Source organism: Haemorhous mexicanus, chromosome 1 (genome assembly GCF_027477595.1).
Source record: "Haemorhous mexicanus isolate bHaeMex1 chromosome 1, bHaeMex1.pri, whole genome shotgun sequence".
In the NCBI taxonomy this organism is placed as follows: domain Eukaryota; kingdom Metazoa; phylum Chordata; class Aves; order Passeriformes; family Fringillidae; genus Haemorhous; species Haemorhous mexicanus.
In genome coordinates, this window is record NC_082341.1 from 39,613,576 (window position 1) to 39,628,575 (window position 15,000).

General features: G+C 38.3%; 1 protein-coding gene across 1 annotated transcript in view; it reads right to left on the reverse strand.

Moving 5' to 3' along the window:
- Nucleotides 1-307: 307 nt before the first annotated feature.
- The window catches only part of NEK10 (NIMA related kinase 10), a gene marked incomplete at its 5' end in the record, with an annotated part of 89,129 nt that continues 74,436 nt past the window's right edge, over nucleotides 308-15,000 (reverse strand). The window contains 5 exon segments of the mRNA XM_059838723.1: nucleotides 308-461; nucleotides 11,957-12,012; nucleotides 12,097-12,149; nucleotides 13,536-13,634; nucleotides 13,854-13,861. Coding sequence (XP_059694706.1) covers nucleotides 308-461; nucleotides 11,957-12,012; nucleotides 12,097-12,149; nucleotides 13,536-13,634; nucleotides 13,854-13,861 — 370 coding nt within the window.

Below are 15,000 nucleotides of genomic sequence, written 5' to 3' on the forward strand. Positions count from 1 at the left end.
ACAGTGAATCTACATGTATTTTCTGTCTGGTCATATTACAAACCTTTTTTTCTTTACATAGAAGGCATACATGAATATAAATAAGGCTACCAAACCATTGTTCCAGAAAACCTGACTAGGCAACAGCTTCAAAAAAAAATTTCTAAAAATAGAAAATATGTACTATTGAGAATCGTGCTTTTTTCCTAATGTATAAACCTAGAAGCATTTTTTTGCAATTCTTCTTGTAAAGTGCTTATGCTGTAAACAAAGCTAAAGAATATCATCTGGAAATGGTACTTGAAGCTGTTCCACATTGGTATGTAATTCAATGAGCAAAGCTTGACCCTTTGGTAATCAGCCTCTGCTGAAGTACAGGCAGGTTGGCTTCACTAGGAACAATTCCAAACCCTCTGTTTAGAACCACACGTTTTCTTCTTTTGCTGGATAGTTCTTTGTTCCCTTCGGGATAGTAGAGATACCTGGGGGGAAAAAAATTGGTAGGCAGTTGGAAGTAAGAATTTCCCACTACTCACACTCACCAGGCATGGGATCAATCTTTGTGCTACCAGCAGAAAGCTGATGCATGAGCATGATGTAGAAGCCAAGGAACCTCAAAAGTCTATCAAATGAAATGGTTTTAGTTCATAGTTTACAACAGTTTGATGCAGAAATCTCTGGGTGAAACTCTATCATTTATGCTACACACAGGGAATTACTTTGTCTAATGATCCTCTGACTCAAAATTTATGGACTAGTCTCCACAGCACACAAATAGAATTAGAACAGCATGGTGCAAAGGTCTCCTACAGATAATCAATGAAGCCTGAATGCAACATAATGTATTTGTGGGACAGCTTTAACTTATGTTGCTGATGTAACATATCCAGAAACTTCAGCACTATGGAGAACTAGCTGAAAGCAAGTCTATAACATCTCTTCTTTCTCCTTTTCTAATTTCTCTTTAGCTTGCTACATGGAAAATTAACACAGAAAGGGATAGAGCTGCATCTGTCAGCTTTATATTGGTGAAACTTGTCTCATAATCAAGATGCATTATACTGTTACAATTCCTCTATGAAAATATGATGTAAAGATTTCTCATAATCAATGCTGTGGAAAAGTAAAACTGGTTGTTTTGGTTTTGCCTCAAAATTCTATCCATCCCCAACACAAGTGTAAGAACTCTTCTGAAATTTTCCCAGACTACTCGTATACAATTTGTAAACTCAGACACATAAAGGCCTTGCAAATATTCCTCTGTTCATGTGGTCCCTCAGGAAGCAGTGTTATTTTGATTACTGAAGTACTGAAGGATATCAAAGTATTCCAGGAAGGAGGAAAGGAAAAATATGAAAAATAGTTTATAGCATTGTATGCACACTTCAACAACAAAGGCAGATAGAAATCCCTAAGCTGAAAGATTGTTATTAAAGTTGTAAAGTCAAGGGCACTTAAGGAAAATTAAAAGGCTGACAGCAAACTTCCACTTAGCCTGCTATGTGGATAACATAATCCTTGATGGGGCACCCTGTCTGTGCAAAAATTAGAATCACAGAATGGTTGTGACTCAACAAGGCCTTTAAAGATCATGTAGGCCAATGCTCCTGCCATGGGCAGGGAAGACTATCATTAGGTTCTCAAAACCCCAACCAACCTGAACTTGAACACTTCCAGCGACAGGGCATCCACAACTTCTCTGGGCAACCCGTGCCAGTGTCTCACCATTGCCACTACAGACAATTTCTTCCTTATGTCTACTCTAAATCTACTGCTTTAAGTTTAAAACTCTTGCCCCTTACGTGATTGCTACAGGCCTTGGTAAAAAAAAAAAAAAAAAAATCTCTTCTAAGCCCCTTTTAAGTATTGAAAAGCTGTAATAATTTTTCCCTGGAATCCCTTTTGCCTGAGCTTTAGAGCTTGACTCCTGTTCCACGTGTATAACACCTGCCCCAACTGCAAATCATTCTCTCTTCTCTTGGTCAGTCCCAGCTATAGGTGGTTCTTCCTTCTGCCCATACCAATCTCCTTCTCAGAATTCCTGCATTCCATCCCCTGTTATTCTTGGCTCTGCACTAGACCCATTCTTATTTCCCAGCTTCTATCTCATCAGTTTTTTCTTATCAGTTTTTGCCCAGGCATTACTTTAAGATGATGAGACAGCCTCACTTTCTGTTCTGATGTCTAGACTTGACCTGACACTATTTCAGATATTTCAGTACTCTATTAAGTCTGCTGTTAAGCATACACCTACTACTGTGTGGTTTTTTTTGAAATTATGACACTGGCACAGATTTGTTAAATGAAGGGTGAAATTCATACCTGTGAGCAAAAACAAAACAAAACAAAGTACTTTCCTTGCTGTATCACACAAGTTAATCAAGAAAACATCACTAGAATGTTTTTAATATGGGCAAGCAAGGTAGGCCAAAGTTTCTTATCTTCAATGCCTTCATTTAGTGCTGTAAAGGCAAAAATCTTTCAAATTCTTCCACAGAACAGATTTCTAGAACTGTAAGACTCCACGAAAACATGGATAGCTAAGAAGATTGAGAGGATTCACAGATACAATGTCACAGTAAGAAAAACAGTTATTCCTTCTTTTTATATCATTTTCCCATGATTTGTCTGAGTAAAAGCTTTCAAATTAACTTTCAAAACTGGAGTTGATAATATGGCAAGACCTAAAAATTATCTTTATGGAGTACCATGTCAGAAACATGAATATTTGACTTTCCCTTACCAGTAAATGGATGTTATGCTAGATAAAAGGGAGTACTCAAAAACAAAAGACACAACTACAGTACTTAGAGCAACATTGTGTCTGTTAGTACTATACTTACATCCTGAAATAGCTTTTGCTCTGTCTTGCACCTTTATATCAAAACACCCACCTACGTAACTCTGCAATTCCTCCTCTAGCCATAGTCATTAAGGTCGTGAAACAGGTAAAAAATAATTTATCTTTGTATGGCCCTGATTTCTGAACACTGAAATTTCATCTTTCATTTCTTCCCAAACTTTCAGATTGTCTTTTATTTAGTCTAAGAGTTCCAAAAATGCCTTTAAACACCATATTGCTATGACACAGAAGGATATTACATTCTTAGCAGCTAAACTGACCGGCTGGACCAAACCATTAAAGCCTATAAAACCAACCAAACCAAACCAAATCAACAACAACAAAATAACCCTATACCCCCCCCTAAAACTCAAACCAACCGAAGAAAAGCAAACTCTTAAACCTTCCCCTTAACTTCAACTGAAAGTGTTAAGTTCACAGCAGCTGTATAAGAATGCTTGCACAAGAATGATTTTAGACTATACTGGGCTTTCTGAACCAGCTTTAATAGGAAGGTGCCTTCTTATTTGATGTTCTTTGGCAGAGTTTATCTATGCTCTGTGGACAATTTCCGCCATGCGCACAACTCTGATGCACAGCAGGTGTTCTTAAATCTTTTCATCAAACTGGTAGAAAGACCTGCTTCAGAACTGCAAGAGCAAACCCATTTTATTAAGGCCAAACAAGTCTGTGATGACAGATGCTTCCACTCAAAGGTGGAGAGCTCATAGAGGAATGTCTGAGAACTCAGGGCATGTGATCTCTGCAAGGCACCAGAGCCATCTGCCCGCAGTGGAAAACAGTCATTCCCACAGTCCAAATGCTGACAGACAGCTTCATAAACATGCACTTTTTCTACAGCCACTGTGGACTTCAGGCATTCCTAGTGTCAGGAGACCACTTAATTTTGTCTATACATCACTGAACTGTATCAATGACTTGGTACCTATCAGTCAGCTTAAATTCAGGCTAGATGTTCTTTCATGTTTTCCAACAAGAGGTGAAATGCACCTTTCCACAGATCTCATTGCTGAAGATAATCCTCAGCTTGAGTGAAGGAAGGGGTTTTGCATCAATAACAATCCTACCACGTGATCAGATTATTCTGGTACTTGCACCAGATGGATCACTTCTCTGTTCTACACCACACAATGTCATGAATAACAGCCAGGTTATCCATCTTTTATACCTAGCAGTACTAATACGAGCCAAGTCTAGCAGTCTTGATGCTGACTAGTTGCTAAAAAGCAATAAACAGTTTCTTCCACAGTCATCATTCTGACTCACAGGAAAAACAAGCCTCAAAAAAGAAAAAAAGAAAAAAAAGACTTACTAACCAAAGAGCAAAAAATGTCTTGTTATGGCACTGTAATACCAGGAAAAAAATTAAAATTATCTTTGTTATTAGCTTACTGGCTACACACGAAATAACCAGAACATTTCTGCAATTCTCTAAAAATATAGTTAGCAATAGGTTTTTTCACACCTAACCATTTGACTTTTACATGAAGAGCTGTAATGCCCTAGAATCCAAAGCATACATTTTCCAAAGCATACAGTTTACAATTCATCATTTCTGTAGATTTCTACCATGACCATGAAGCCTGGACATGTATCTTCTGAATGCAGCCTACATCTGTGAAGCTGCAACAAAATTATCTCTCCAGCAAGTGTGAAAAGGCACAGCGTGACAATCACCATGAGCAGCAGCGAGCCCTGCCCAGCAAGTGTCTTTTAATCCACCTCATGGCCAAATTTTTGCCATTGGGACTCTCTGCATTCATCAATGTGACAAATATTAGTCACTGTCCAACCCCACGAGTCGGCTGAAATTAAAGCTTGGATCAATTGCTACACCAGGTTTTCATGTTGCTCTTAATTTCTGCAGGATCCGCGACTTAGGAAAGATAGGCCAATACTGCCTCTTAGTGGAGGGACAGCTGCCTCAAAAGGTGAAGTGAATGCTGGTCTCTGGAAATGGCCTGGAAACTTCCAGTGCCACACAGACCCTCAGCTGGCAGCCATCAGAACTGCAGGGGGCTAAATGAAACTGTTGCAGCCACGAATACTTAGTAATGATGATGATAATAATAATAGTACAATAATTAATAGTAATAATAGTAATAGTAAAAAGTACTTCTGCGTTTTGGCAAACTTTTTTACCTCTTTGGAGAGAGGCACAATTCAGCAGAATGCTGGTATGACTTGCTGGCCCAAACAATTTTTTTTATGTGTGAGAACTAGGAACTTACAAGGACAACCATTTGGAAGAAGAAAACAATTAACAAATACCTGGCAGCATTAGTGAAAATGGTTCCAGGGGAGAATAAAAAGGAGCAGAATGTCTTAAATCACCTAGATATCACCAAGTCAAAAGATCTGCTTTAGATTCCAGGAGTGTTGCAGCTGTGTACCACCATCTATTGCCTAGTTCGGTATGTTCTAGAACATTAAAAAAACATTAACTAAACGAAGTACAAATGTGAATCCATAATTCTGTTAGCCATCTAACAGAATTAAAGTGGTACATTATGTTGAAGAATACTTAATTAACACAGTAAAAATTTGCAGGCAGCAAAAGCTCCACTAATGCATTTCTATTTTCAAATTATGAACCAAATAAAAATGAGGGCTGCCTCAAAGAGGCTCAGTTCAGAATCTGCCATCATTCCTGAGCTATATAATCCTTCTGGGGATAATACCTTGAGATATTCTTTGAGTAGTTAAAAATGTATAGCTATCATTAGAGACAGACTTGACAGTTTTGCTCTTCATGAAATAGCTCTAATGACAAAATTAGTTGCTTCTCTATTTCTAAAATTTTAATAACAATGGAATAAATTTCACTGAAGAAAATTAAGAAATTATGTGACAACATATCAATATATCCATTTGATTATGAAGCCTGTTTCCTTCTAGTCTTAATTGCACTGCAACCATTTTTCTTTCCTACAAGACAATTGTTGAAGCATTTCTCACAAGCAGACATGGTCATTTGAGCTTGTATGCTTTCAGCTGGGTTAGAGTTAAATTTCTTAGTAATTTGCATGCTGCTATGTTTTGGTTTCATGCTGAAAACGGCCTTGACAACATAGCACTGTTTTAGTTACTGCAGAACAACACTTACACAGCACCAGGGCCACTTTTGCATCTCTCACCACCCCACCAGTGCTTAGGCTGGGGGTGCACAAGAAGCTGGGAAGGGACACAGCCAGGACAGCTGACCCTAACTGACCAGAGGGATGTTCCACACCATGTGGCATCACGCTCTGCAATAAAAGCTGGAGGAAAGAGGAAGGAAGGGCAGGGTGGTATATTTGGAGTTATGGCACTTGTCTTCCCAAGGAATCGTGAGATGTGATGGAGTCCTGCTTTCCTGGAAATGGCTAAACCTGCCTGCTGTTGGGAAGTAGAGAATGAATTCTTTCTTTAGCCTTGCTTGCAGGTGCAGATTCTGCTTTACCTAGTAAACTATCTTTATCTCAAGGCAAGAGCTTTTTCACTTTTATTCTTCCAATTCTCTCACCTGTCTTAATGCAGGGGAGTGAACGAGTGGTTGTGTGGTGCTGAGGCTGCCCATGGGAGTGAAACCACAACAGAGCTACAGCACTTGGCTGAACACATCTCCTCTCTCTGACCACCGCATTTTTTCTTGTAACTGAGTTTCTGCTTGGATTAGGTCTCTTCAAGCAATTTATTAAAAATACATTTCTGCATGAATTTGGGTATTACATGTGTACTTGAATATAAAAAAGCAGGATGAAATCTTGAAACTGGTATTCACTGCCTTATTTATAAATAGCCTCACAAACAAGGAGTTTGCCTCTTGTGCAGTATAATATTAAATCAGAAGGTGGAAAAGAGAGAGTGGCACAATGGATGTGAGCGGAATAATTTGGAAACATTACCGGGTCTTTTTATGCATGTTTACCAAATTTCTGTATAAATAAGTAATACAATTGGAGTGCTGAGTAATTTCAGGAGATTAGTGATAAATGGGCACAAGTTGATTATTCAAGATAAAGCTGAGGGTCATTATCCTCAGCTGGTCATTAATCCCCATGAAATGACTGGTATTGAGATAGTAATTACTACTATAATGAAAATGGGGTAAAAAAAGCAGCATGACATTATCCTTATGAAGCTGTCAGTTCCTAAAGAATTCATGTTTCTCTCATCACCCAATCAAGTTGCTTGAATTATTTTATTTTTAACTCTTTATACAATTCATTTGTCCTACTACAATTTTCACGTTATCACCTCACTTGAGGTTTGGTTCCCCATCTTATCTTCTTGGAATTTTAGAAGGGCACAGCAAGGGACCTCACTGATGGGAGAGAAAGACAATGCACATAAATTCCCCCAAGGCAGAAAATAAATACAACATATTTTTGGGATTTTCTCTATAAAGTGTGTTCCACAGTGAGGTAGAAGATTGCATTATTATGTTATCTAGCTAATTTGTCTGCATTTAACCATGGTTTTAGCTACAGCACACATCCCAATTCTTTGTTCTAAACCAAGATTCACCTTGTAGCCTTACAATATATGTAATGGATAATGTCAATGTTAACTTGGTCAGAAAATGTGAGGAAACTTGGCCCTAAAATGAAAAGCATCTTTAAACATTTGCAATTTCTCAAATCAAGTTTGTGGTATTTTGATGTGCCTTCTAAGGACTTTTGAGTCCTTGAAATTCTTTTCCTTCTCATTTCTACTAGACAAGCTAGAACCATATTATGAGCTGAAGGGAAGGCAATTTGTTTCCTGCTGGAAGCACTGTCATTCTATTTCCACTGGGAAAGACCCACACATGCTGCATCATTACAACTTAGAAAATTTAAAACCCAATCTAAACTAAAAGCTTTTAACATAGCATAAGTAAGTTTAAAAATAGTATTGCCCTATATGTTGCTAAAGCAAGTAAGATCCAGATATTCATTACTCTAAGTAGTTTTTTCTAAAGCTCCTCTGTGAACATTTTTCTAATAAGGGGATTGCAGGAAAGCTACAGGATGGATTGAGGTTCTGCTGGATAACTCGCAGTTGCTTCTGAAATGTCTCACTGTATGTAAAAGAGAGGAAGTAGAGCCAAGCTCAAATCAGCTTTAGGCAAGAATGGCTGATGGGATGTTGCTGTGAGGGCTGCAAACCAATTACTGTGTGATGGAATAAAACCAGGTAATGGTGGACACTGATAAGTGACTTGCAGTGCAGCTCAGGAAACTGATTTGTTCTTCTAGCTTGCTCATGTAGTTTGGAGAGTTTGAGGTGAAACCTAATGATTCTGTCTGCTAACCAAATGAATCATTTAATACTGGACAGCTATCAAAACTGTGCTCTGGCTTTTTGGACAGAGTGTGAGCAGCAAAAAATAAAAATTGCTTAAGTTCTGAAGGCTCTGAATGGCACTGAGCAGAACACACTTCAGAAAATATAGCAAGTTCTCTGGAAATATAGACATGTTTTTGACAACCAAGGCTAAAGCCTGGTCTGTCAGTTTTCTGGAGGAAAGAACCTAAGTTATTTGGGAGCAGAACCTTGCCTGGGGGACAATTAGCATAATAGTGACAGGGGAACCAAACATAATTATGCATCACAGCAAATAATAGTATTCAAACTGGGTTTGCATGGAAAGGTTTTGGTAGTGGAGAACTACAGGAGTGGCTTCTGTGAGAAGCTGCCAGAAGCTTCCCCCACATCTGACAGAGCCAATGCCCGCTGGCTCCAGGACTGCTGCTGGCCAAGGCAGGGCCAATCAGAGATGGTGATAATGTCCCTGAGATAACAGATTCAAAAGGAAAAAGCTATTGTTCAGATTTAGTTGTGCTCAGAGAAGGGTGAGAGCAATGTGAGAACAACAATTCTGCAGACACCAAGGTCAGTGGAGAAGGAGGGGCAGGAGCTGCTCCATGCCCCAGAGCTGAGATTCCCCTGCAGAGCATGGAGCAGCCCATGGTGAGGAAGCTGTGAAGCTCCATGGGAGGTCCATGGAGCAGCCCATGGAGGTCCATGGGAGTGCAGAGATCCCCCTGCAGCTCATGGAGGAGACCACACTGGAGAGATGAATGCCTGTGAGAAGGCTGAGAACCCATGGGAGGCCTATGCTGTAAGAGGCTCCTGGAAGGGATCTACAGACCCATGGAGAGAGGAGCCCACACTGAAGCAGGTTTCCTGGAAGGACTTGTGATCCTGTGGGTGACCCACACCAGAGCAGGCTATCCTTGAAGGACTGTGCCCTGTGGCAAAGTGACCCATGTTGGGGCAGTTCGTGAAGAACTGTATCCCATGGGAAGCACTCAGGCTGGAGAAGTTTGTGGAGAACTGTCTCCTGTGGGAGTAACCCCACAGTGGAGCAGTGGAAGGACCCCTCTCCCTGAACAGTGGCAGGAACAACCTGTGATGAACTGAGTGTAACCCCCATTCCCTGTCTCTCTGCACCCCTTTAGGGTAATGCCAGGAAGGAGAGAGGGGAGTGGGGAGGTATTTTTAAGATTTGTTTTACTTCTCATTATCCTGCTCTGATTCTGATCAGGAATAAATTCAGCTAATATTCCCAAGACGAGTCTGTTCTGCCTGTGACAGGAATTGGTGAGGGATGTCTCTCCCTGTCCTTATCTCAAATTCATTAACTTCTGTTATATTTTCTCTCCCCTGCCCAGTTGTGGAGAGGAGTGACAGAGCAGCTGCGGTGGGTACCTGGCATTCAGCCACGGCCAATCCACCAGAAAAAGCATAGTGGAAAAACAAGTTGCTGGTGACAGACCAAAAACAGGGTTGCAGTATGACTGTCTTGTACCTGCCAGCTAAAGCCAGGACATGCTGTAGTGACACATATACAATGAAGTCAGGCAAAATCTGCAAGAGCAGTCATATGCATGCCATTAAGAAATCTAAGCAATTGAAAAAAAAACCAACAAAATCTAGACAACATACATCTTTAGCTTCTAAGGAGATTCACACCTGTGAGAAGATTTCAGTCCATTCCCCCAAAATTCACTCCAAAATCAATTTTGTCTTTGCTACAAATCCCACAAAGAAAACAGAGATCAGCACTGATTGTGGATAACATACTCTGAGTGCTGCTAAAGAAATTGTGTGACTCAGGGAAAACAAAATGTGCTTTCCAATTTTGCTGCGCTCCTGTGAAAATTAAAGACATAGCACATCAACCAATGTGATTAAAGATGAATGTGCCTTACATACATGTTGAAATGTACTGCTCAGTCTTTCACCCGTTTCCTTCTGCAGGATTGAGAAGAATTCCTTATACTATGCTGTCATCCCATGTAGCTATGAAGGACAATTTTATATGCTTCCCTTAAAATAACATTTTTAAAGATTTAGAATCTGAAGTTAGTTTTCTGCAGAACAGATATTCTCCAAGGAATTACAGCAGAGCAGAAAAAAAGTTCTGAATAAATCAGGAAAAGAGAGTTAATTATTTCACTGCTGCTAGTCCCATGCCCTTTTCTGTGGCACTCACGTGCTGAAAGTATCAGCATGTGTGCCTGCAGCCTTAAGAATGCTCTACTTTACAGGAATTACATTTACAGTAATAGGACACGAGGGAATGAAATGAAGTTGTGCTAAGGGAAGTTCAGGTTGGCCTTGAGGAAAAGGTTCCTCACTGGAACGGTCTCCCCAGGTAAGTGATCACAGCACCAAGCCTGCCGAGTTCAAGGAGTTTCTGGATGAAGCTCTTGGTCACATGGCTTAGTGTTAGGAAGTCCTGTGAGGAGCAGGGAGTTGGACTCAATCCTTACATGTCCTTTCAAAATGAGATACACTATCATTCTGATTTCCTTTAATAGATACCTTATCTCTGTAGTAGTTCTTGTAAAAAAAAAAAAAACTGAACTCCATATTCAGCATATTCACCTCCTTTGTTACAGTTAATTAAAGTTAGACACTTTTTACTAGTCTGTGAGATGAATGCCTATGAAACTACAACACATTTGTATATTTATAACAGGACTTGGCAGACCTTGATGTCTTTTTTTTGTTTGTTTGTTTTTTGTTCATAAGTTGTGCAATGCTTTTTCTACAGCATCAAATTCTGGGAGATTGTCACGAGGACAAAAATTTTAAAATACTTGAAAACATTCATAAAGAAGTTTGTTAGACCTCATGGATGAAAAAGTTATCTGTAAACATAATTCAAGCACACCCTGAAGGTTTAAAGATTGAACTGTTATTTTATTTTGGGAGTGTTGAATCATGATTTTCAATACTTTGAGCTGGCATCTGCAAGTCACTTGCAAGCTGAAATATCAGTTTAATGAGTAGCCTATAGACTACCATCAGAAACTTTTCGAGCTTGAATCATACCAAAAACTCTGAAGAGTTAAAAAATAACTGAAAAATACTGCTGAGGCACCAGGAATCTTTTTTAAAATCTCTTAATACTTATAATAGGGAGAGCAAGGGGCTGGGAGGGTTTATGTCCGCTTATTTGTTTGTTTTAGAAAACCTAACTGCAGTCTCCCAGACTTTAAAGTGGTGATTAATGTAAAGACAAGAATAGACTTACTTAATTGAAGCAGTTATTGCTTCTTTTGCATTAAAGACTATTTGAGATTATAAAGAATAGGATATCAGGTAAAAAATGAAAAATTATACAGTTAATATGTTTTCTTTCTTGTGTCAAAATTTTTCAGCAGGAAAAGATATACCATCTTGAGGACAAAGCATTTGCCTAGTTTCAAAGACCACCACATCTGTTTTCATCCCCTGTACTTTTGTGCTAGTAAACACTTATAGTGGCTTTTGCACTGTACTCAAACATTTTGCTAAAGATATCACCTTTGTCCTTTAAACCCTGTAATGACAGAGTGCTAAAATAAAATATTCTTCTATGTAATTAACCTTTTGTTCAGATGTGAGTTTATGTGGGGAAAAATGTGAGGAAATTGCTGCCAGACTTGTAAGACTCTTTCATCTGATTGAAGAAAACAGATGTGGCCAAAAAACGCTGCTTAGATTAGCTAACATGTCCTACATACATTTCTTCCAGTCCATGCATCCATAATGCACCAAGTTTAAAGTGAATTGCAGTCACATAAACAGGAAGATGATACATTTGGGTTTATCCATTCATAATTAACCTTTTCTTTTTAAATTGACTAGACTGACCTGTAAGAAGAGAAACCGTAATTACCGCTTTCCTCTAGAACTTCCTCAATTAGAGTCTACAACACAAAAGAACCTAATTTCAGTGAATTATGTTCATTAAGAGTAATAAATGAATACATATAGGTAACTATACAGCTTACCTGCAACTGCTCATATGTCATCCCTTCTGCCATGCCAGATGTGCCAAGAATGCCTTCAAGTAAAAGGCAAGTAATGTTATACTGCTGAATTTGGAATCTGTGCTCCCTTATCAGTTTCTTCCAATTCCACTTCAAACATAATGACAAGCCAGAAGCTTCATGATCAGCAACTCCCACTGAGCACCCTGAAAAGGTGTGGTTGTTTTGTGGCATGATATGAACATTTGGTGCACACACATTATGGAAGCATTCTAACCAATGAAAATAATTTAAAGACTTAATGTAACAGAACTCAGAAATGCAGCTTTCTTATTTTTTCCCACTTATGGTGGAAAGGGCACACAGCCAGCAGCAATTTGTGAGGACAAAAGTATTGTCTGCAGGTTAAGAGATTCAAAAATTACAGATAATGAGCACCTCAACAAATTGCATTATCGTCTGCAGGAACAAAATAATACTCATATTTAAAGTGATTGTTAGGGACTCATTTCCTACTCCAAAGTCACCCTTGACACCTAGTATTAATTCTGTTTTTTGCAATAAGCTGTGGAACAGACATGCTATTTTCCACACAAAGACCATCAAAAATAGAGCTTCTCACTCTTCTTTCTGGCACCACTGATTTTAATGTTACTGTATCCTCTAGTCCACGGATTGCAAAACAGTTTTTTCTGTATTTGGAAGAATGTAAATGACACAATTACCAAAATACAGCCTGCATGTTTCTCTTATGTCCATTGCACAAAAAAACACATGATGAATAAAGTCTCTGAACCAGGAATTGTAGTTCCCCACCCTGGGTGATGCCACAGCTGGCAGGTTTGATTTTACATGGTGTTTATGATTTGTCTAGCTGAGTATGACTTGTATAAAGTAGAACTGACACATATATAGATGTATTTTCCAAAATGTGTGTGTGTATATATATATAAATATATGGGAGGGGTATTTTTCCCTCCTCAAGTTTGTATGGTTTGATCTAGCTATGTAATTAAATCAACCCATTACAACTGCTTCAAATGTGACAAAAGAGCAACATAAGTGTTTAAAAAGAGTTGATTTAAAAGTTATACACAAGGACAGGTAAATCCCTAGGATGACATTTTCAGTTACAAACATTTCTATTAATTTTCATGGATGAATCATAAACTATTTGTATCTGTGATATTTCTTTATAATTTCAAAGTGTACCCTCTTCAATCAGCAGAAAGTTCCAGCAGTGCTGAACTGTGTATCTTACCAGGAGTTGAACAAAACAAAACCCAACCAACCAAGAACCCCAAACCAAAAACAAAACAACCCCCCCTAGAAAATCACTATGGTCAACATAACTTTGTCTTTAAAGACTGATCTTAGCGTAGCAATTCCTTCTGCTTTGATACCATACATTTTATTAGAAAAATATACACCCCTACAGAAGTTTATGATGCTTTGTTTACCTTTTCTATCATCTGGAAGCAACATAATTCCACCTGAAGAAAGATGTGCCCCATGCCAATCTGCTGTGAAGATATTGGATTCAATCAATTCAGCAGCATCTAGGGGGAAAAAAAAAAAAAAAAGAGACCAAAAAAATAAAGACCTGAAAAGTACATCCTTTCCATTTGCCAAAACCTCAGAGTTCTAGGAGGCAGTTCGCACTTTCTTATGTTTCTCAGTGCAATCAGAAGTCAAAAGAAATTTCAGTTCTTTTTAGATTAATGAAAAAGTGGTGAACATGATTACGAACATCCTTCTTCTCTCCAGAAACAATGAACATTGCAGGCTACTCTTAGTATAAAGCACTGAATTTCTAAGAATATCTGAAAAAATTGTCACAAACTATACATTTGTGTGAAGATAAACAGGAAAGTATTCTCTTGAACCTATGAGAGAAGCAGCTGATGACTCTGGTTTTTAAAAGTCTGACTTCAAGTGAAATTGTTAGCTGATATTCAAGTGGTATCATTCCCATTAGAGGAATTTCAGTGCTTTTGAAATCTGGAAGTTCAGCTACTTGATTTTATGAGCAATGATACTGACATTAGACTTAAAAGCATCTAGTTTTGAAAACATCTACAGGTAACAAGGTAACAACTCTAACAGGACCACCTTTGTGAATGGGAGAGAAATCTCAGTTATGCATTTCTGCAGCATGATAACTTTTACAGTTATAGAAACAGAAGAATCCCTGTTGTTGGAGGACCTTTACTCCACCACTGATCAGTGGAGGAATCTTTTTGTCTGTAATTCTTATTAGGTTTTCTAACTTGGCATAGTTAAAACCATAGTTATTTTAAAATTTTATTTCGAGAAATTGTACAACCTCATAACAACATTTGCTGTAAGAGTTCAACATCATTCTTTTCTCTATTTAGGTTCCTCCCATTACCTCAAAATTATATCCAAATGATATTTCCTTCAAGGTAGAATGCCCAGAATTGTATTCAACGCTTCAAGCATTTTCAATTTACTACCATTTACTTTATAAAGAAAGTATTTTTCCCTTTTCTACATGATTAAGTCCAATAGTTTTGAAGTTAACACAATTTTACAGTGGATAACATTTACAAATAATTTCTTTTATTTCTGAACACCTGAAAATTAAGTTAATTTCATAATAAACACTTCCTTTTTCTTACCGTATTTTTGGGCATTTGTTTCTGAAAACATCAACTCAATACACAACAATCAGGTATTTCTTAGATTTATTGTTATGGCTGGAATACAGGAATTGTTTACTGTAAATTCCAACTTGATTTACAGGACAGCATGAAACTGATAGCTCAGAAAGAAGCATCCTTATGCATCTTTAGAAGCATCCTTAGAAGCATCTAACGTACTACCAATGTGCCACCTTCCAGGAAGTTTTAGAACCACAGGTTAATTATTACAAAAGCAAAGGAAGGACCCAGAATTTGGGAT